Source organism: Oncorhynchus gorbuscha, linkage group LG09 (genome assembly GCF_021184085.1).
Source record: "Oncorhynchus gorbuscha isolate QuinsamMale2020 ecotype Even-year linkage group LG09, OgorEven_v1.0, whole genome shotgun sequence".
Taxonomy (NCBI): domain Eukaryota; kingdom Metazoa; phylum Chordata; class Actinopteri; order Salmoniformes; family Salmonidae; genus Oncorhynchus; species Oncorhynchus gorbuscha.
In genome coordinates, this window is record NC_060181.1 from 79,613,564 (window position 1) to 79,636,386 (window position 22,823).

The following is a 22,823-nucleotide window of genomic DNA, read 5'->3' on the forward strand; positions in this document are numbered from 1 at the left end:
GTAGAGATTATAACAGAACATGACCAAGATGTTCAAATGTTCATAAATGACCAGCATGGTCAAATAATAATAAGGCAGAACAGTTGAAACTGGAGCAGCAGCACAGTCAGGTGGACTGGGGACAGCAAGGAGCCATCATGTCAGGTAGTCCTGGGGCACAGTCCTAGGGCTCAGGTCTGGAGCAGGAGCATGGCCAGGTGGACTGGGGACAGCAAGGAGTCCTCATGTCAGGTAGTCCTGGGACATGGTCCTAGGGCCCAGGCCAGTTGAAACTGGAGCAGCAGCATGGCCAGGTGGACTGGGGACAGCAAGGAGTCATCATGTCAGGTAGTCCTGGGGCATGGTCCTAGGGCTCAGGTCCTCCGAGAGAGAGAAAGAAAGAGAGAATTAGAGAACGCACACTTAGATTCACACAGGACACCTGAATAGGACAGGACAGGACAGGAGAAGTACTCCAGATAAACAAACTGACCCTAGCCCCCCGACACATAAACTACATAAACTACTGCAGCATAAATACTGGAGGCTGAGACAGGAGGGGTCAGGAGACACTGTGGCCCCATCCGAGGACACCCCCGGACAGGGCCAAACAGGAAGGATATAACCCCACCCACTTTGCCAAAGCACAGCCCCCACACCACTAGAGGGAAATCTTCAACCACCAACTTACCATCCTGAGACAAGGCCGAGTATAGCCCACAAAGATACTGGAGTGGTAGACGTAGATATGTATAGGGGAATGGTTACTAGGCATCAGGATATATAATAAACACAGTAGCAGCAGCGTATATGATGATTGTATGTGAGTGGGCGTATAAATGTATGTGTATATTATGTGTGTAAGGAAATGATGTGAGTGAGTGTTTGTGTGTGTGTTGGAGTGTCAGTGAGTGTGTACAGCCCTCTGAGTGTGCATAGAGACCGTGCAAACATGTATTACAAGGGTCAACTCAGATAGTCTGTGTAGCCATTTTGTTATCTATTTAGCAGTCTTATGGCTTTGGGGTAGAAGCTGTTCATGAGCCTGTTGGTGTCAGACTTGATGCACCGGTACCGCTTTCCATGCAGAACGAGAGAGAACAGTCTATGTCTTGGGTGGATGGAGTCTTTAATGATTTTTCTGGGCCGTCCTTTCACACCGCCTGATATACTGGGCTGCTTGCACCACCCTCTGTAGCGCCATGCGATAGAGGGCGGTGCTATTGCCATACCAAGCAGTGATGCAGCCAGTCAAGATGCTCTCATTGGTACGGCTGTAGAACGTTTTGAGGATTTCAGGGCCCTTGTCAAATCTTCTCAACCTCCTGAGGGGGAAGAGGTGCAGTTGCACCTTCTTCATGACTGTTGATGTGTGTGGACCATTTGAAGTCCTTTGTGATTTGGACACCGAGGAACTTGAAGCTCTCGACCCGCTCTACTGCAACACCGTTGATGTGGATGGGAGACGGGCCCGCCCCCCCATTTCCTGTAGTCCACAAACAGCTACTTGGTCTCACTGACATTGAGGGAGAGGTTGTTGTTCCGGCACCACACTGCCGTCCTCCCTGTAGGCTGTCTCATAGTCGCCAGTGTTCAGGCCTACCTCCGTCGTGTCATCAGAGAACTTGATGATGGTGTTGGAGTCGTGCGTGGCCATGCAGTCGTAAGTGAACAGGGAGTACAGGAGGGGACTAAGCACACCAGTCCAATGGGTCAGTGGCGGCCCTCACACCCAGCATGATGTTGTTATTGTCGAAGCCTGCATAAAATGCATTGAGTTTCATCTGGTAGAGAGGCGTTGTTGGGCAGATCATGTCTGGGTTTTCCTTTGTAATCCGTAATGGACTGTAGCCCCTGCCACATGCGGCGGTGGTTTGCTCCTACAGACAGTGAGTCACGTGGCCGTGACACGTAACTCACTGTCTGCTCAGTGCTCACTGTCTGCTCAGTTGGCTCATCGGGCTCCTACGCCTCAGCCGGCTCATCGGGCTCCCACCCCACGTCATGCTTCAGCCGGCCCGTCAGGCTCCCACGCCTCAGCCGGTTCGTCAGGCTCCCACGCCTCAGCCGGTTTGTCAGGCTCCCACGCCTCAGCTGGTTCGTCAGGCTCCCATGCCTCATCTGGTTAGCCAGGCTCCCATGCCTCAGCTGGTTAGCCAGGCTCCCATGCTTCAGCTGGTTAGCCAGGCTCCCATGCCTCAGCTAGCTGGTCCTGCGCCCATGCCTCAGCTAGCTGGTCCTGCGCCCATGCCCCAGCTAGCTGGTCCTGCGCCCATGCCTCGGCCGGCACGTCAGGCTTGCCCAGGTGGTATGCCAGGTGGCACCCCTAGAGGGTGTGGTACTACCACACCTGCTCCCGCTCCCCCTCCCCCTCTCTGGCGCTCGAGGGTGCCAGGCTGCCCTTCATTACGCACACCTGTCATCGTCATTACGCACAGCTGCTTAATATTGCTCTCACCGGGACTCGATTACTTTGTAAATTACCCTTTATCTGTCTGTTCCTCAGTTGGTTCCCCCGTGTCAGCATTATTTTCGTATTGTCGTTATATTCCCCGTCCAGACGCTGTTCTTGTTTTGGTTTGATGTCCGTTTTCCCAGTAAATGTTCACTCCCTGTACTTACTTCTTGTCTCCAGTGTCGATCCTTACAGCTTGCTGTATAAAAAGTCATTATTACTCTTCGACTGAACATTAGAATAGGCAAAACGAGTGACCTACTCGGCTTTGCGCATGGTATGATCATCGGTGCCAGGCGCGCCGGTTCCATTATCTCAGAAACAGCCAGCCTCCTGGGCTTTTCACGCACCACAGTCTCTAGGATTTACCAAAATTGGTGCCAAAAACAAAAAACATCCAGTCAGCGGCAGTCCTGTGGGTGAAAATAACTCGTTGATGAGAAGGGCAAGAATGGTGCAAGCTAACAGGCGGCCACAAACAGGCATATAACAGCACAGTACAACAGCGGTGTGCAGAAAGGCATCTCGGAAAGCACAATTCGTCAGTCCTTGCCACAAATGGGCTATTGCAGCAGACGACCACATCGGGTTCCACTCCAATCAGCTAAAAACAAGAAGAAGTGGCTCCAGTGGGCACACGATCACCAACACTGGACAACTGAGGAGTGGAAAAACATTGCCTGGTCTGACAAATCACTTTTCCTCTTGCGTCATGCTGATAGCAGGCAGAATTTGGCATAAGCAGCATGAGTCAATGATCCCATCCTGCCTGGTGTCAACAGTACAGGCTGGTGGCGGTGGTGTAATGGTGTGGGGAATGCTTTCCTGTCACACGTTAGGTCCCTTGATACCAATTGAGCAACATTTGAACGATACAGCATCTCTAAACATTGTTGCTGACCAGGTGCATCCCTTCAAGTCTACAAGGGGATCTGACCCGGTACTAGATGGGTGTACCTAAAACAACAGGCCACTGAGTGTATATAAAACACAGGAAAATCTCATTTTTTTACTGCACTAGACCTGTGAGTAAAACAATGTAAGTCACACAGCATAGTGAGAGTAGCCTACCCTGTCATCAGCCTGCGACTCTATCGATACTGAGAGACAGTCACAGCCCTGGGGATGTCTTAGTCAGCACACAGACAGTGACACATAAAGCACACACACACACAATTGTCAGTTAGGACACACATAAAGACATGAATCTAGACCCAGTTACAGACAGATACACACACACACACTCTCCTGCATATATGCACATACACACAACTATAAACATAAAGATAGATGTACACAAACGACACGTGGCCCATGAGCCAGTGAGGTTGTTAAAGGGGTACTGTAGAAGACACATTGTAGGACGTCATGTTCCATTGTACATAATTATATCAGCGACATGTCGGTGTAACCTCATAAAACATGGTCCTATGGTTCTTCTAGCTGCTGCTTGTTCTGGTTTATGGATGTATCTGTTGTTTATTTGTCAAGGACCAGACCACTCACTTATATGCGGGACCACTGTCTGCATTGCAAGTTACCTGTCAAGCTCAATAACATCTGTGGTGTTTCGGTAAGTCACATAGAAAAGGATGATATTACAGTGAAACTAGTGCACAATAAATACACTCTCACATACATACATCTAACTGTGGTCATATATTATGTCATTCAGCTCTGTGTTGTTTTGTGGAGACCGAGGACAAGCAGAAGCATGCAATCTTCCTCTCCAATTGGCCAAATCCTGTGCTCTTAGTGGGGTTTGGTCAGACCTCGCTGTGGCCTTCTAAGCATTGCCTTTCCCAGGAGCTTTCCTGAAGTTTCTGTGGTAATTGTCTGTCCAATCTACCCTTATTCACAAAGCTGTGTAATTTTTACTGTCACATTAATTTAACATTTACATCTGAGTCATTTAGCAGACACTCTTATCCAGAGCGACTTACAGGAGCAATTAGGGTTAAGTGCCTTGCTCAAGGGGCAGAGGCAGATTTTTAATCTAGTCAGCTTAGGGATTCAACCAGCGACCTTTCAGTTACTGGCCCAATGCCCTTAACCGCTAGGCTGCCTTCCGCACACTCTATTCTGCCTACCTACCACACATTCCTATTTGAATCTAGTGTTTCAAAGTTCACTGTCAGTGTGTTTCCCCTTAGACTACACTACACTTCCTATGAGCAGTGTGACTGGCCGCTGCTAACACCATCCCTGTCCTGTTAGATTGGGACCTTTGTCATGGCTCCATTCCTGTCCTGTTAGATTGGGACCTTTGTAATGGCTCCATTCCTGTCCTGTTAGATTGGGACCTTTGTAATGGCTCCATTCCTGTCCTGTTAGATTGGGACCTTTATAATGGCTCCATTCCTGTCCTGTTAGATTGGGACCTTTGTAATGGCTCCCTTCCTGTCCTGTTAGATTGGGACCTTTATAATGGCTCCATTCCTGTCCTGTTAGATTGGGACCTTTGTAATGGCTCCATTCCTGTCCTGTTAGATTGGGACCTTTATAATGGCTCCATTCCTGTCCTGTTAGATTGGGACCTTTGTAATGGCTCCATTCCTGTCCTGTTAGATTGGGACCTTTGTCATGGCTCCATTCCTGTCCTGTTAGATTGGGACCTTTATAATGGCTCCATTCCTGTCCTGTTAGATTGGGACCTTTGTAATGGCTCCATTCCTGTCCTGTTAGATTGGGACCTTTGTAATGGCTCCATTCCTGTCCTGTTAGATTGGGACCTTTATAATGGCTCCATTCCTGTCCTGTTAGATTGGGACCTTTGTAATGGCTCCATTCCTGTCCTGTTAGATTGGGACCTTTATAATGGCTCCATTCCTGTCCTGTTAGATTGGGACCTTTGTAATGGCTCCATTCCTGTCCTGTTAGATTGGGACCTTTATAATGGCTCCATTCCTGTCCTGTTAGATTGGGACCTTTGTAATGGCTCCATTCCTGTCCTGTTAGATTGGGACCTTTATAATGGCTCCATTCCTGTCCTGTTAGATTGGGACCTTTGTAATGGCTCCATTCCTGTCCTGTTAGATTGGGACCTTTATAATGGCTCCATTCCTGTCCTGTTAGATTGGGACCTTTGTAATGGCTCCATTCCTGTCCTGTTAGATTGGGACCTTTGTAATGGCTCCATTCCTGTCCTGTTAGATTGGGACCTTTGTCATGGCTCCATTCCTGTCCTGTTAGATTGGAACCTTTGTCATGGCTCCATTCCTGTCCTGTTAGATTGGGACCTTTGTAATGGCTCCATTCCTGTCCTGTTAGATTGGGACCTTTGTAATGGCTCCATTCCTGTCCTGTTAGATTGGGACCTTTGTAATGGCTCCATTCCTGTCCTGTTAGATTGGGACCTTTATAATGGCTCCATTCCTGTCCTGTTAGATTGGGACCTTTGTAATGGCTCCCTTCCTGTCCTGTTAGATTGGGACCTTTATAATGGCTCCATTCCTGTCCTGTTAGATTGGGACCTTTGTAATGGCTCCATTCCTGTCCTGTTAGATTGGGACCTTTATAATGGCTCCATTCCTGTCCTGTTAGATTGGGACCTTTGTAATGGCTCCATTCCTGTCCTGTTAGATTGGGACCTTTGTCATGGCTCCATTCCTGTCCTGTTAGATTGGGACCTTTATAATGGCTCCATTCCTGTCCTGTTAGATTGGGACCTTTGTAATGGCTCCATTCCTGTCCTGTTAGATTGGGACCTTTGTAATGGCTCCATTCCTGTCCTGTTAGATTGGGACCTTTATAATGGCTCCATTCCTGTCCTGTTAGATTGGGACCTTTGTAATGGCTCCATTCCTGTCCTGTTAGATTGGGACCTTTATAATGGCTCCATTCCTGTCCTGTTAGATTGGGACCTTTGTAATGGCTCCATTCCTGTCCTGTTAGATTGGGACCTTTATAATGGCTCCATGCCTGTCCTGTTAGATTGGGACCTTTGTAATGGCTCCATTCCTGTCCTGTTAGATTGGGACCTTTATAATGGCTCCATTCCTGTCCTGTTAGATTGGGACCTTTGTAATGGCTCCATTCCTGTCCTGTTAGATTGGGACCTTTATAATGGCTCCATTCCTGTCCTGTTAGATTGGGACCTTTGTAATGGCTCCATTCCTGTCCTGTTAGATTGGGACCTTTGTAATGGCTCCATTCCTGTCCTGTTAGATTGGGACCTTTGTCATGGCTCCATTCCTGTCCTGTTAGATTGGAACCTTTGTCATGGCTCCATTCCTGTCCTGTTAGATTGGGACCTTTGTAATGGCTCCATTCCTGTCCTGTTAGATTGGGACCTTTATAATGGCTCCATTCCTGTCCTGTTAGATTGGGACCTTTGTAATGGCTCCATTCCTGTCCTGTTAGATTGGGACCTTTGTCATGGCTCCATTCCTGTCCTGTTAGATTGGGACCTTTTGTAATGGCTCCATTCCTGTCCTGTTAGATTGGGACCTTTGTAATGGCTCCATTCCTGTCCTGTTAGATTGGAACCTTTGTCATGGCTCCATTCCTGTCCTGTTAGATTGGAACCTTTGTCATGGCTCCATTCCTGTCCTGTTAGATTGGAACCTTTGTAATGGCTCCATTCCTGTCCTGTTAGATTGGAACCTTGGTAATGGCTCCATTCCTGTCCTGTTAGATTGGCACCTTTGTAATGGCTCCATTCGTGTCCTGTTAGATTGGGACCTTTGTAATGGCTCCATTCCTGTCCTGTTAGATTGGGACCTTTGTAATGGCTCCATTCCTGTCCTGTTAGATTGGGACCTTTGTAATGGCTCCATTCCTATCCTGTTAGATTGGGACCTTTGTAATGGCTCCATTCCTGTCCTGTTAGATTGGGACCTTTGTAATGGCCTCCACCCTGTGGTGAGCATTGAGCAGTGTGCTGAGTAAATTTATTTATGTATTTATTTAACCTTTATTTAACTAGGCAAGTCAGTTAAGACAAATTCTTATTTACTATGACGGCCTACCAAAAGGCAAAAGGCCTCCTGCAGGGACGGGGGCTGGGATTAAACATATAAATAAACAAAATAAAATAAATCTTAATCAAAATAAATAGTAGTAGGAGACTTGGGTATAGTTTTTTTATCTAGCATTACTTCTGCACTCTTGTGTTTTGTGAAACTCAATATTTCTACCCTGGTGGGAGACAGGGAAGAGAGAATAGGAGTTTGTGTGTTACTAAACACATGTGAGAACGGTATTAAATATGTGTTTGTGTCTCTCCTCTCAGTTTACCTGTGTCTGTATGTAGTGTGTTGAAACAGTTAATGACAGCTGTGTGTTGTTCTTCAGGATGTGTGTGTGAGGGCTGACAGACTGGGTCCAGCCATGGAATTAGAGCAGAACTGCAGCTCTTACTGTGACTCCAGACTCTGCCTCATCCACCCTGAAGTCAATACACAAAAGGGCCTGGAGATACTGCAGAGACTATGTACCCTCAGCACGGTAAACACACGCACATGCACACACACAAACACTTGCTTTTGTATTGACCTCTGTGCCCATTGCCCAAAGTGTCCGCCCACTGGGCACACAGTGGTTGGATCAACGTTGTTTCCACGTTGTTTCAATAAAATGACATTGTGCCAACGTGGAATAGACGTTGAATTGACATCCGTGCCCAGTGGGAGGGTCAGGTGTAAGGTTGGTGTTACACCCTTCTAAATGATCTCTTTTCAATTTAATGAGCTAAACTAATAACATATCATGTGAACATTGTGATATTTTTCTGGAATAATTGTATTACAACAGTGAAAAAGTATGTATGTAGAGAGTTCACCCATATAGAAAGTTATCTGCTCCTTTAAGAGATGGAAAAGGAAGCTCAATGTATTTCAATGTGTCAGGAGGAGCCTGGTGCTGAAATGAAACTGAACAGCAGAGATGAATGTTGAGAACCCGAACACACTTTCTCCTTATACATTTCTTTGAGCACTTGCACTAAGTCTCCTGCACGTGGAGTCCTCAGGATTCAAGAGGAAAAAAAGATCCGCCAACAACACCCATCATCTCAGGTAAGAACCCACTGGGCACTGACTTCAATTCAACGTCTCTTCCACGTTGGTTCAACCTAACCAGTGTGTGCCCATTGGGAAGAGAAAGAACAAATCTTCTCATTTTCTTATGTATCGTAGCTTCTCTTGTTTGCTCTGTGTTTATTTAAATTCCAGCTTTATTGTTTATTTAATCAATTAAATAAGTGAGAAGGAAATACATACAGTAAGTGTACTTATTTTGTAAATGGCAAAATAACACAGATCGCTCAGGAAAATTGATTTCACTTTCTGTTTATTCGCAGGCATGGCATCATTTAGCACTGTACTGTCTGAAGATCAGTTCCATTCTGTCTGTCGGAATGTTTTCAAGAATCCAGTCACAACCCCATGCGATCACAACTTCTGCGTGGCTTGTATCAATGAATACTGGAGAACCAATGTCATGTGCCAGTGTCCACTGTGTAAGCACACATTCCCCAAAAGACCTGAGCCAAAGGTCAATACTTTAATTTCTGAACTGGTTGATCGCTTCTGGGCACGAGGTCAAGGGAATGACACCAACCACTTGGAGCAAGCGGCAGCCAAACCTGGAGCTGGAGAACTGAACTGCGACTTCTGCATTGGAGGGAATGTCAAGGCCATGAAGCCTTGTCTAAATTGTCAGGCTTCACACTGTGAGACTCTCCTGGAGACTCATAAGAATGTCCCAGCTGTAAAGAAACACAAGCTGATCAACCCTGTGGGGAATCTTGAAGAGCGATTGTGTAAGAGGCATGATAGACCTCTGGAGCAGTTTTGTAAGACTGACCAGACATATGTGTGTCAGTTCTGCACAGAGACTTAACCACAATGCCCACAACATCGTCTCTCTAGTGGACAAAAGCAGGGACATGAAAAGCTCAGCTGGAAAAGATGGACGTTGATGTGAATCAAATAATTCAGGGTCGACTGCAGAAAGTTAAGGAGATTAAAGGAACAACACAGTCCAACAAAATAAATGCAGAGGCAGAGATAAAGGAAAGCTTGTAGATCGTTACAGAATGAATGCGTTCTATTGAGAGTAGCCAGGCTGAGCTTATTGGGGCGGTTGAGGAGAAGCAGAAAGCAGTGGAGAGGCAGGCTGAGCTTATTGGGGCGGTTGAGGAGAAGCAGAAAGCAGTGGAGAGGCAGGCTGAGCTTATTGGGGCGGCTGAGGAGAAGCAGAAAGCAGAGGACAGGCAGGCTGAGCTTATTGGGGCGGTTGAGGAGAAGCAGAAAGCAGTGGAGAGGCAGGCTGAGCTTATTGGGGCGGCTGAGGAGAAGCAGAAAGCAGTGGAGAGGCAGGCTGAGCTTATTGGGGCGGCTGAGGAGAAGCAGAAAGCAGTGGAGAGGCAGGCTGAGCTTATTGGGGAGGTTGAGGAGAAGCAGAAAGCAGTGGAGAGGCAGGCTGAGCTTATTGGGGCGGCTGAGGAGAAGCAGAAAGCAGTGGAGAGGCAGGCTGAGCTAATTGGGGTGGTTGAGGAGAAGCAGAAAGCAGTGGAGAGGCAGGCTGAGCTTATTGGGGCGGCTGAGGAGAAGCAGAAAGCAGTGGAGAGGCAGGCTGAGCTTATTGGGGTGGTTGAGGAGAAGCAGAAAGCAGTGGAGAGGCAGGCAGAGCTTATTGGGGCGGATGAGGAGAAGCAGAAAGCAGTGGAGAGGCAGGCTGAGCTTATTGGGGCGGCTGAGGAGAAGCAGAAAGCAGTGGAGAGGTAGGCTGAGCTTATTGGGGAGGTTGAGGAGAAGCAGAAAGCAGTGGAGAGGCAGGCTGAGCTTATTGGGGCGGCTGAGGAGAAGCAGAAAGCAGTGGAGAGGCAGGCTGAGCTTATTGGGGTGGTTGAGGAGAAGCAGAAAGCAGAGGAGAGGCAGGCTGAGCTTATTGGGGCGGTTGAGGAGAAGCAGAAAGCAGAGGAGAGGCAGGCTGAGCTTATTGGGGCGGTTGAGGAGAAGCAGAAAGCAGTGGAGAGGCAGGCTGAGCTTATTGGGGCGGCTGAGGAGAAGCAGAAAGCAGCGGAGAGGCAGGCTGAGCTTATTGGGGCGGTTGAGGAGAAGCAGAAAGCAGAGGAGAGGCAGGCTGAGCTTATTGGGGCAGTTGAAGAGAAGCAGAAAGCAGTGGAGAGGCAGGCTGAGCTTATTGGGGAGGTTGAGGAGAAGCAGAAAGCAGAGGAGAGGCAGGCTGAGCTTATTGGGGCGGCTGAGGAGAAGCAGAAAGCAGCGGAGAGGCAGGCTGAGCTTATTGGGGCGGCTGAGGAGAAGCAGAAAGCAGAGGAGAGGCAGGCTGAGCGTATTGGGGTGGATGAGGAGAAGCAGAAAGCAGTGGAGAGGCAGGCTGAGCTTATTGGGGCGGTTGAGGAGAAGCAGAAAGCAGAGGAGAGGCAGACTGAGCTTATTGGGGCGGTTGAATAGAAGCAGAAAGCAGTGGAGAGGCAGGCTGAGCTTATTGGGGAGGTTGAGGAGAAGCAGAAAGCAGAGGAGAGGCAGGCTGAGCTTATTGGGGCGGCTGAGGAGAAGCAGAAAGCAGCGGAGAGGCAGGCTGAGCTTATTGGGGCGGCTGAGGAGAAGCAGAAAGCAGAGGAGAGGCAGGCTGAGCGTATTGGGGTGGCTGAGGAGAAGCAGAAAGCAGTGGAGAGGCAGGCTGAGCTTATTGGGGCGGTTGAAGAGAAGCAGAAAGCAGCAGAGAGGCAGGCTGAGCTTATTGGGGCGGTTGAGGAGAAGCAGAAAGCAGCAGAGAGGCAGGATGAGCTTATTGGGGCGGTTGAGGAGAAGCAGAAAGCAGAGGAGAGGCAGGCTGAGCTTATTGGGGCGGTTGAGGAGAAGCAGAAAGCAGCGGAGAGGCAGGCTGAGCTTATTGGGGCGGTTGAGGAGAAGCAGAAAGCAGAGGAGAGGCAGGCTGAGCTTATTGCGGCGGTTGAAGAGAAGCAGAAAGCAGAGGAGAGGCAGGCTGAGCTTATTGGGGCGGCTGAGGAGAAGCAGTGGAGAGGTAGGCTGAGCTTATTGGGGAGGTTGAGGAGAAGCAGAAAGCAGTGGAGAGGCAGGCTGAGCTTATTGGGGCGGCTGAGGAGAAGCAGAAAGCAGTGGAGAGGCAGGCTGAGCTTATTGGGGTGGTTGAGGGGAAGCAGAAAGCAGAGGAGAGGCAGGCTGAGCTTATTGGGGCGGTTGAGGAGAAGCAGAAAGCAGAGGAGAGGCAGGCTGAGCTTATTGGGGCGGTTGAGGAGAAGCAGAAAGCAGTGGAGAGGCAGGCTGAGCTTATTGGGGCGGCTGAGGAGAAGCAGAAAGCAGCGGAGAGGCAGGCTGAGCTTATTGGGGCGGTTGAGGAGAAGCAGAAAGCAGAGGAGAGGCAGGCTGAGCTTATTGGGGCAGTTGAAGAGAAGCAGAAAGCAGTGGAGAGGCAGGCTGAGCTTATTGGGGAGGTTGAGGAGAAGCAGAAAGCAGAGGAGAGGCAGACTGAGCTTATTGGGGCGGTTGAATAGAAGCAGAAAGCAGTGGAGAGGCAGGCTGAGCTTATTGGGGAGGTTGAGGAGAAGCAGAAAGCAGAGGAGAGGCAGGCTGAGCTTATTGGGGCGGCTGAGGAGAAGCAGAAAGCAGCGGAGAGGCAGGCTGAGCTTATTGGGGCGGCTGAGGAGAAGCAGAAAGCAGAGGAGAGGCAGGCTGAGCGTATTGGGGTGGCTGAGGAGAAGCAGAAAGCAGTGGAGAGGCAGGCTGAGCTTATTGGGGCGGTTGAAGAGAAGCAGAAAGCAGCAGAGAGGCAGGCTGAGCTTATTGGGGCGGTTGAGGAGAAGCAGAAAGCAGCAGAGAGGCAGGATGAGCTTATTGGGGCGGTTGAGGAGAAGCAGAAAGCAGAGGAGAGGCAGGCTGAGCTTATTGGGGCGGTTGAGGAGAAGCAGAAAGCAGCGGAGAGGCAGGCTGAGCTTATTGGGGCGGTTGAGGAGAAGCAGAAAGCAGAGGAGAGGCAGGCTGAGCTTATTGCGGCGGTTGAAGAGAAGCAGAAAGCAGAGGAGAGGCAGGCTGAGCTTATTGGGGCGGCTGAGGAGAAGCAGTGGAGAGGTAGGCTGAGCTTATTGGGGAGGTTGAGGAGAAGCAGAAAGCAGTGGAGAGGCAGGCTGAGCTTATTGGGGCGGCTGAGGAGAAGCAGAAAGCAGTGGAGAGGCAGGCTGAGCTTATTGGGGTGGTTGAGGAGAAGCAGAAAGCAGAGGAGAGGCAGGCTGAGCTTATTGGGGCGGTTGAGGAGAAGCAGAAAGCAGAGGAGAGGCAGGCTGAGCTTATTGGGGCGGTTGAGGAGAAGCAGAAAGCAGTGGAGAGGCAGGCTGAGCTTATTGGGGCGGCTGAGGAGAAGCAGAAAGCAGCGGAGAGGCAGGCTGAGCTTATTGGGGCGGTTGAGGAGAAGCAGAAAGCAGAGGAGAGGCAGGCTGAGCTTATTGGGGCAGTTGAAGAGAAGCAGAAAGCAGTGGAGAGGCAGGCTGAGCTTATTGGGGAGGTTGAGGAGAAGCAGAAAGCAGAGGAGAGGCAGGCTGAGCTTATTGGGGCGGCTGAGGAGAAGCAGAAAGCAGCGGAGAGGCAGGCTGAGCTTATTGGGGCGGCTGAGGAGAAGCAGAAAGCAGAGGAGAGGCAGGCTGAGCGTATTGGGGTGGATGAGGAGAAGCAGAAAGCAGTGGAGAGGCAGGCTGAGCTTATTGGGGCGGTTGAAGAGAAGCAGAAAGCAGCAGAGAGGCAGGCTGAGCTTATTGGGGCGGTTGAGGAGAAGCAGAAAGCAGCAGAGAGGCAGGATGAGCTTATTGGGGCGGTTGAGGAGAAGCAGAAAGCAGAGGAGAGGCAGGCTGAGCTTATTGGGGCGGTTGAGGAGAAGCAGAAAGCAGTGGAGAGGCAGGCTGAGCTTATTGGGGCGGCTGAGGAGAAGCAGAAAGCAGCGGAGAGGCAGGCTGAGCTTATTGGGACGGTTGAGGAGAAGCAGAAAGCAGAGGAGAGGCAGACTGAGCTTATTGGGGCGGTTGAATAGAAGCAGAAAGCAGTGGAGAGGCAGGCTGAGCTTATTGGGGAGGTTGAGGAGAAGCAGAAAGCAGAGGAGAGGCAGGCTGAGCTTATTGGGGCGGCTGAGGAGAAGCAGAAAGCAGCGGAGAGGCAGGCTGAGCTTATTGGGGCGGCTGAGGAGAAGCAGAAAGCAGAGGAGAGGCAGGCTGAGCGTATTGGGGTGGCTGAGGAGAAGCAGAAAGCAGTGGAGAGGCAGGCTGAGCTTATTGGGGCGGTTGAAGAGAAGCAGAAAGCAGCAGAGAGGCAGGCTGAGCTTATTGGGGCGGTTGAGGAGAAGCAGAAAGCAGCAGAGAGGCAGGATGAGCTTATTGGGGCGGTTGAGGAGAAGCAGAAAGCAGAGGAGAGGCAGGCTGAGCTTATTGGGGCGGTTGAGGAGAAGCAGAAAGCAGCGGAGAGGCAGGCTGAGCTTATTGGGGCGGTTGAGGAGAAGCAGAAAGCAGAGGAGAGGCAGGCTGAGCTTATTGCGGCGGTTGAAGAGAAGCAGAAAGCAGAGGAGAGGCAGGCTGAGCTTATTGGGGCGGCTGAGGAGAAGCAGAAAGCAGAGGAGAGGCAGGCTGAGCTTATTGGGGAGGTTGAGGAGAAGCAGAAAGCAGCGGAGAGGCAGGCTGAGCTTATTGGGGCGGCTGAGGAGAAGCAGAAAGCAGAGGAGAGGCAGGCTGAGCGTATTGGGGCGGCTGAGGAGAAGCAGAAAGCAGCAGAGAGGCAGGCTGAGCTTATTGGGGCGGTTGAGGAGAAGCAGAAAGCAGCGGAGAGGCAGGCTGAGCTTATTGGGGCGGTTGAGGAGAAACAGAAAGCAGAGGAGAGGCAGGCTGAGCTTATTGTGGCGGTTGAGGAGAAGCAGAAAGCAGCGGAGAGGCAGGCTGAGCTTATTGGGGCGGTTGAGGAGAAGCAGAAAGCAGAGGAGAGGCAGGCTGAGCTTATTGGGGCGGTTGAGGAGAAGCAGAAAGCAGAGGAGAGGCAGGCTGAGCTTATTGGGGCGGTTGAGGAGAAGCAGAAAGCAGCGGAGAGGCAGGCTGAGCTTATTGGGGCGGCTGAGGAGAAGCAGAAAGCAGCGGAGAGGCAGGCTGAGCTTATTGGGGCGGTTGAGGAGAAGCAGAAAGCAGCGGAGAGGCAGGCTGAGCTTATTGGGGCGGTTGAGGAGATGCAGAAAGCAGAGGAGAGGCAGGCTGAGCTTATTGGGGCGGCTGAGGAGAAGCAGAAAGCAGAGGAGAGGCAGGCTGAGCTTATTGGGGCGGTTGAGGAGAAGCAGAAAGCAGCGGAGAGGCAGGCTGAGCTTATTGGGGCGGTTGAGGAGAAGCAGAAAGCAGAGGAGAGGCAGGCTGAGCTTATTGGGGCGGCTGAGGAGAAGCAGAAAGCAGAGGAGAGGCAGGCTGAGCTTATTGGGGCGGCTGAGGAGAAGCAGAAAGCAGAGGAGAGGCAGGCTGAGCTTATTGGGGCGGCTGAGGAGAAGCAGAAAGCAGCAGAGAGGCAGGATGAGCTTATTGGGGCGGTTGAGGAGAAGCAGAAAGCAGAGGAGAGGCAGGCTGAGCTTATTGGGGCGGCTGAGGAGAAGCCGAGGAGAGGCAGGCTGAGCGTATTGGGGCGGCTGAGGAGAAGCAGAAAGCAGTGGAGAGGCAGGCTGAGCTTATTGGGGCAGCTGAGGAGAAGCAGAAAGCAGAGGAGAGGCAGGCTGAGCTTATTGGGGCGGTTGAGGAGAAGCAGAAAGCAGCAGAGAGGCAGGATGAGCTTATTGGGGCGGTTGAGGAGAAGCAGAAAGCAGAGGAGAGGCAGGCTGAGCTTATTGGGGCGGTTGAGGAGAAGCAGAAAGCAGAGGAGAGGCAGACTGAGCTTATTGGGGGCGGTTGAATAGAAGCAGAAAGCAGTGGAGAGGCAGGCTGAGCTTATTGGGGAGGTTGAGGAGAAGCAGAAAGCAGAGGAGAGGCAGGCTGAGCTTATTGGGGCGGCTGAGGAGAAGCAGAAAGCAGCGGAGAGGCAGGCTGAGCTTATTGGGGCGGCTGAGGAGAAGCAGAAAGCAGAGGAGAGGCAGGCTGAGCGTATTGGGGTGGCTGAGGAGAAGCAGAAAGCAGTGGAGAGGCAGGCTGAGCTTATTGGGGCGGTTGAAGAGAAGCAGAAAGCAGCAGAGAGGCAGGCTGAGCTTATTGGGGCGGTTGAGGAGAAGCAGAAAGCAGCAGAGAGGCAGGATGAGCTTATTGGGGCGGTTGAGGAGAAGCAGAAAGCAGAGGAGAGGCAGGCTGAGCTTATTGGGGCGGTTGAGGAGAAGCAGAAAGCAGCGGAGAGGCAGGCTGAGCTTATTGGGGCGGTTGAGGAGAAGCAGAAAGCAGAGGAGAGGCAGGCTGAGCTTATTGCGGCGGTTGAAGAGAAGCAGAAAGCAGAGGAGAGGCAGGCTGAGCTTATTGGGGCGGCTGAGGAGAAGCAGAGGAGAGGCAGGCTGAGCGTATTGGGGCGGCTGAGGAGAAGCAGAAAGCAGTGGAGAGGCAGGCTGAGCTTATTGGGGCGGCTGAGGAGAAGCAGAAAGCAGAGGAGAGGCAGGCTGAGCTTATTGGGGAGGTTGAGGAGAAGCAGAAAGCAGCGGAGAGGCAGGCTGAGCTTATTGGGGCGGCTGAGGAGAAGCAGAAAGCAGAGGAGAGGCAGGCTGAGCGTATTGGGGCGGCTGAGGAGAAGCAGAAAGCAGCAGAGAGGCAGGCTGAGCTTATTGGGGCGGTTGAGGAGAAGCAGAAAGCAGCGGAGAGGCAGGCTGAGCTTATTGGGGCGGTTGAGGAGAAGCAGAAAGCAGAGGAGAGGCAGGCTGAGCTTATTGTGGCGGTTGAGGAGAAGCAGAAAGCAGCGGAGAGGCAGGCTGAGCTTATTGGGGCGGTTGAGGAGAAGCAGAAAGCAGAGGAGAGGCAGGCTGAGCTTATTGGGGCGGTTGAGGAGAAGCAGAAAGCAGAGGAGAGGCAGGCTGAGCTTATTGGGGCGGTTGAGGAGAAGCAGAAAGCAGCGGAGAGGCAGGCTGAGCTTATTGGGGGCGGCTGAGGAGAAGCAGAAAGCAGCGGAGAGGCAGGCTGAGCTTATTGGGGCGGTTGAGGAGAAGCAGAAAGCAGCGGAGAGGCAGGCTGAGCTTATTGGGGCGGTTGAGGAGAAGCAGAAAGCAGAGGAGAGGCAGGCTGAGCTTATTGGGGCGGCTGAGGAGAAGCAGAAAGCAGAGGAGAGGCAGGCTGAGCTTATTGGGGCGGTTGAGGAGAAGCAGAAAGCAGCGGAGAGGCAGGCTGAGCTTATTGGGGCGGTTGAGGAGAAGCAGAAAGCAGAGGAGAGGCAGGCTGAGCTTATTGGGGCGGCTGAGGAGAAGCAGAAAGCAGAGGAGAGGCAGGCTGAGCTTATTGGGGCGGCTGAGGAGAAGCAGAAAGCAGCAGAGAGGCAGGATGAGCTTATTGGGGCGGTTGAGGAGAAGCAGAAAGCAGAGGAGAGGCAGGCTGAGCTTATTGGGGCGGCTGAGGAGAAGCAGAGGAGAGGCAGGCTGAGCGTATTGGGGCGGCTGAGGAGAAGCAGAAAGCAGTGGAGAGGCAGGCTGAGCTTATTGGGGCGGCTGAGGAGAAGCAGAAAGCAGAGGAGAGGCAGGCTGAGCTTATTGGGGAGGTTGAGGAGAAGCAGAAAGCAGAGGAGAGGCAGTCTGAGCTTATTGGGGAGGTTGAGGAGAAGCAGAAAGCAGAGGAGAGGCAGGCTGAGCTTATTGGGGAGGTTGAGGAGAAGCAAAAAGCAGCGGAGAGGCAGGCTGAGCTTATTGGGGTGGCTGAGGAGAAGCAGAAAGCAGAGGAGAGGCAGGCTGAGCGTATTGGGGCGGCTGAGGAGAAGCAGAAAGCAGCAGAGAGGCAGGCTGAGCTTATTGGGGCGGTTGAGGAGAAGCAGAAAGCAGCAGAGAGGCAGGCTGAGCTTATTGGGGCGGTTGAGGAGAAGCAGAAAGCAGAGGAGAGGCAGGCTGAGCTTATTGTGGCGGTTGAGGAGAAGCAGAAAGCAGCGGAGAGGCAGGCTGAGCGTATTGGGGCGGCTGAGGAGAAGCAGAAAGCAGTGGAGAGGCAGGCTGAGCTTATTGGGGCGGCTGAGGAGAAGCAGAAAGCAGAGGAGAGGCAGGCTGAGCTTATTGGGGAGGTTGAGGAGAAGCAGAAAGCAGCGGAGAGGCAGGCTGAGCTTATTGGGGCGGCTGAGGAGAAGCAGAAAGCAGAGGAGAGGCAGGCTGAGCGTATTGGGGCGGCTGAGGAGAAGCAGAAAGCAGCAGAGAGGCAGGCTGAGCTTATTGGGGCGGTTGAGGAGAAGCAGAAAGCAGCGGAGAGGCAGGCTGAGCTTATTGGGGCGGTTGAGGAGAAACAGAAAGCAGAGGAGAGGCAGGCTGAGCTTATTGTGGCGGTTGAGGAGAAGCAGAAAGCAGCGGAGAGGCAGGCTGAGCTTATTGGGGCGGTTGAGGAGAAGCAGAAAGCAGAGGAGAGGCAGGCTGAGCTTATTGGGGCGGTTGAGGAGAAGCAGAAAGCAGAGGAGAGGCAGGCTGAGCTTATTGGGGCGGTTGAGGAGAAGCAGAAAGCAGCGGAGAGGCAGGCTGAGCTTATTGGGGCGGCTGAGGAGAAGCAGAAAGCAGCGGAGAGGCAGGCTGAGCTTATTGGGGCGGTTGAGGAGAAGCAGAAAGCAGCGGAGAGGCAGGCTGAGCTTATTGGGGCGGTTGAGGAGAAGCAGAAAGCAGAGGAGAGGCAGGCTGAGCTTATTGGGGCGGCTGAGGAGAAGCAGAAAGCAGAGGAGAGGCAGGCTGAGCTTATTGGGGCGGTTGAGGAGAAGCAGAAAGCAGCAGAGAGGCAGGCTGAGCTTATTGGGGCGGTTGAGGAGAAGCAGAAAGCAGAGGAGAGGCAGGCTGAGCTTATTGTGGCGGTTGAGGAGAAGCAGAAAGCAGCGGAGAGGCAGGCTGAGCGTATTGGGGCGGCTGAGGAGAAGCAGAAAGCAGTGGAGAGGCAGGCTGAGCTTATTGGGGCGGCTGAGGAGAAGCAGAAAGCAGAGGAGAGGCAGGCTGAGCTTATTGGGGAGGTTGAGGAGAAGCAGAAAGCAGCGGAGAGGCAGGCTGAGCTTATTGGGGCGGCTGAGGAGAAGCAGAAAGCAGAGGAGAGGCAGGCTGAGCGTATTGGGGCGGCTGAGGAGAAGCAGAAAGCAGCAGAGAGGCAGGCTGAGCTTATTGGGGCGGTTGAGGAGAAGCAGAAAGCAGCGGAGAGGCAGGCTGAGCTTATTGGGGCGGTTGAGGAGAAACAGAAAGCAGAGGAGAGGCAGGCTGAGCTTATTGTGGCGGTTGAGGAGAAGCAGAAAGCAGCGGAGAGGCAGGCTGAGCTTATTGGGGCGGTTGAGGAGAAGCAGAAAGCAGAGGAGAGGCAGGCTGAGCTTATTGGGGCGGTTGAGGAGAAGCAGAAAGCAGAGGAGAGGCAGGCTGAGCTTATTGGGGCGGTTGAGGAGAAGCAGAAAGCAGCGGAGAGGCAGGCTGAGCTTATTGGGGCGGCTGAGGAGAAGCAGAAAGCAGCGGAGAGGCAGGCTGAGCTTATTGGGGCGGTTGAGGAGAAGCAGAAAGCAGCGGAGAGGCAGGCTGAGCTTATTGGGGCGGTTGAGGAGAAGCAGAAAGCAGAGGAGAGGCAGGCTGAGCTTATTGGGGCGGCTGAGGAGAAGCAGAAAGCAGAGGAGAGGCAGGCTGAGCTTATTGGGGCGGTTGAGGAGAAGCAGAAAGCAGCGGAGAGGCAGGCTGAGCTTATTGGGGCGGTTGAGGAGAAGCAGAAAGCAGAGGAGAGGCAGGCTGAGCTTATTGGGGCGGCTGAGGAGAAGCAGAAAGCAGAGGAGAGGCAGGCTGAGCTTATTGGGGCGGCTGAGGAGAAGCAAAAAGCAGCAGAGAGGCAGGATGAGCTTATTGGGGCGGTTGAGGAGAAGCAGAAAGCAGAGGAGAGGCAGGCTGAGCTTATTGGGGCGGCTGAGGAGAAGCAGAGGAGAGGCAGGCTGAGCGTATTGGGGCGGCTGAGGAGAAGCAGAAAGCAGTGGAGAGGCAGGCTGAGCTTATTGGGGCAGCTGAGGAGAAGCAGAAAGCAGAGGAGAGGCAGGCTGAGCTTATTGGGGCGGTTGAGGAGAAGCAGAAAGCAGCAGAGAGGCAGGATGAGCTTATTGGGGCGGTTGAGGAGAAGCAGAAAGCAGAGGAGAGGCAGGCTGAGCTTATTGGGGCGGTTGAGGAGAAGCAGAAAGCAGAGGAGAGGCAGACTGAGCTTATTGGGGCGGTTGAATAGAAGCAGAAAGCAGTGGAGAGGCAGGCTGAGCTTATTGGGGAGGTTGAGGAGAAGCAGAAAGCAGAGGAGAGGCAGGCTGAGCTTATTGGGGCGGCTGAGGAGAAGCAGAAAGCAGCGGAGAGGCAGGCTGAGCTTATTGGGGCAGCTGAGGAGAAGCAGAAAGCAGAGGAGAGGCAGGCTGAGCGTATTGGGGTGGCTGAGGAGAAGCAGAAAGCAGTGGAGAGGCAGGCTGAGCTTATTGGGGCGGTTGAAGAGAAGCAGAAAGCAGCAGAGAGGCAGGCTGAGCTTATTGGGGCGGTTGAGGAGAAGCAGAAAGCAGCAGAGAGGCAGGATGAGCTTATTGGGGCGGTTGAGGAGAAGCAGAAAGCAGAGGAGAGGCAGGCTGAGCTTATTGGGGCGGTTGAGGAGAAGCAGAAAGCAGCGGAGAGGCAGGCTGAGCTTATTGGGGCGGTTGAGGAGAAGCAGAAAGCAGAGGAGAGGCAGGCTGAGCTTATTGCGGCGGTTGAAGAGAAGCAGAAAGCAGAGGAGAGGCAGGCTGAGCTTATTGGGGCGGCTGAGGAGAAGCAGAGGAGAGGCAGGCTGAGCGTATTGGGGCGGCTGAGGAGAAGCAGAAAGCAGTGGAGAGGCAGGCTGAGCTTATTGGGGCGGCTGAGGAGAAGCAGAAAGCAGAGGAGAGGCAGGCTGAGCTTATTGGGGAGGTTGAGGAGAAGCAGAAAGCAGCGGAGAGGCAGGCTGAGCTTATTGGGGCGGCTGAGGAGAAGCAGAAAGCAGAGGAGAGGCAGGCTGAGCGTATTGGGGCGGCTGAGGAGAAGCAGAAAGCAGCAGAGAGGCAGGCTGAGCTTATTGGGGCGGTTGAGGAGAAGCAGAAAGCAGCGGAGAGGCAGGCTGAGCTTATTGGGGCGGTTGAGGAGAAACAGAAAGCAGAGGAGAGGCAGGCTGAGCTTATTGTGGCGGTTGAGGAGAAGCAGAAAGCAGCGGAGAGGCAGGCTGAGCTTATTGGGGCGGTTGAGGAGAAGCAGAAAGCAGAGGAGAGGCAGGCTGAGCTTATTGGGGCGGTTGAGGAGAAGCAGAAAGCAGAGGAGAGGCAGGCTGAGCTTATTGGGGCGGTTGAGGAGAAGCAGAAAGCAGCGGAGAGGCAGGCTGAGCTTATTGGGGCGGCTGAGGAGAAGCAGAAAGCAGCGGAGAGGCAGGCTGAGCTTATTGGGGCGGTTGAGGAGAAGCAGAAAGCAGCGGAGAGGCAGGCTGAGCTTATTGGGGCGGTTGAGGAGAAGCAGAAAGCAGAGGAGAGGCAGGCTGAGCTTATTGGGGCGGCTGAGGAGAAGCAGAAAGCAGAGGAGAGGCAGGCTGAGCTTATTGGGGCGGTTGAGGAGAAGCAGAAAGCAGCGGAGAGGCAGGCTGAGCTTATTGGGGCGGTTGAGGAGAAGCAGAAAGCAGAGGAGAGGCAGGCTGAGCTTATTGGGGCGGCTGAGGAGAAGCAGAAAGCAGAGGAGAGGCAGGCTGAGCTTATTGGGGCGGTTGAGGAGAAGCAGAAAGCAGCAGAGAGGCAGGCTGAGCTTATTGGGGCGGCTGAGGAGAAGCAGAGGAGAGGCAGGCTGAGCGTATTGGGGCGGCTGAGGAGAAGCAGAAAGCAGTGGAGAGGCAGGCTGAGCTTATTGGGGCGGCTGAGGAGAAGCAGAAAGCAGAGGAGAGGCAGGCTGAGTTTATTGGGGAGGTTGAGGAGAAGCAGAAAGCAGAGGAGAGGCAGTCTGAGCTTATTGGGGAGGTTGAGGAGAAGCAGAAAGCAGCGGAGAGGCAGGCTGAGCTTATTGGGGTGGCTGAGGAGAAGCAGAAAGCAGAGGAGAGGCAGGCTGAGCGTATTGGGGCGGCTGAGGAGAAGCAGAAAGCAGCAGAGAGGCAGGCTGAGCTTATTGGGGCGGTTGAGGAGAAGCAGAAAGCAGCAGAGAGGCAGGCTGAGCTTATTGGGGCGGTTGAGGAGAAGCAGAAAGCAGAGGAGAGGCAGGCTGAGCTTATTGTGGCGGTTGAGGAGAAGCAGAAAGCAGCGGAGAGGCAGGCTGAGCTTATTGGGGCGGTTGAGGAGAAGCAGAAAGCAGAGGAGAGGCAGGCTGAGCTTATTGGGGCGGTTGAGGAGAAGCAGAAAGCAGAGGAGAGGCAGGCTGAGCTTATTGGGGCGGTTGAGGAGAAGCAGAAAGCAGCGGAGAGGCAGGCTGAGCTTATTGGGGCGGCTGAGGAGAAACAGAAAGCAGCGGAGAGGCAGGCTGAGCTTATTGGGGCGGTTGAGGAGAAGCAGAAAGCAGCGGAGAGGCAGGCTGAGCTTATTGGGGCGGTTGAGGAGAAGCAGAAAGCAGAGGAGAGGCAGGCTGAGCTTATTGGGGCGGCTGAGGAGAAGCAGAAAGCAGAGGAGAGGCAGGCTGAGCTTATTGGGGCGGCTGAGGAGAAGCAGAAAGCAGAGGAGAGGCAGGCTGAGCTTATTGGGGCGGCTGAGGAGAAGCAGAAAGCAGAGGAGAGGCAGGCTGAGCTTATTGGGGCGGTTGAAGAGAAGCAAAAAGCAGTGGAGAGGCAGGCTGAGCTTATTGGGGCGGCTGAGGAGAAGCAGAAAGCAGCGGAGAGGCAGGCTGAGCTTATTGGGGCGGCTGAGGAGAAGCAGAAAGCAGCGGAGAGGCAGGCTGAGCTTATTGGGGCGGTTGAGGAGAAGCAGAAAGCAGAGGAGAGGCAGGCTGAGCTTATTGGGGCGGTTGAGGAGAAGCAGAAAGCAGAGGAGAGGCAGGCTGAGCTTATTGGGGCGGCTGAGGAGAAGCAGAAAGCAGTGGAGCGGCAGGCTGAGCTTATTGGGGCGGCTGAGGAGAAGCAGAAAGCAGAGGAGAGGCAGGCTGAGCTTATTGGGGCGGTTGAGGAGAAGCAGAAAGCAGTGGAGAGGCAGGCTGAGCTTATTGGGGCGGCTGAGGAGAAGCAGAAAGCAGAGGAGAGGCAGGCTGAGCTTATTGGGGCGGTTAAAGAGATGCAGAAAGCAGAGGAGAGGCAGGCTGAGCTTATTGGGGCAGCTGAGGAGAAGCAGAAAGCAGCGGAGAGGCAGGCTGAGCTTATTGG

General features: G+C 53.0%; 1 protein-coding gene across 1 annotated transcript in view; it reads left to right on the forward strand.

The window, feature by feature from the left end:
- Positions 1–22,823, forward strand: part of LOC124042984 (probable G-protein coupled receptor 156) — a 57,553-nt gene that overhangs the window by 16,201 nt on the left and 18,529 nt on the right. The window contains exon 2 of the mRNA XM_046361149.1: positions 7,730–7,882. Coding sequence (XP_046217105.1) covers positions 7,766–7,882 — 117 coding nt within the window. The 5' untranslated portion in view covers positions 7,730–7,765. The remainder of the gene's footprint in view (positions 1–7,729; positions 7,883–22,823) is intronic.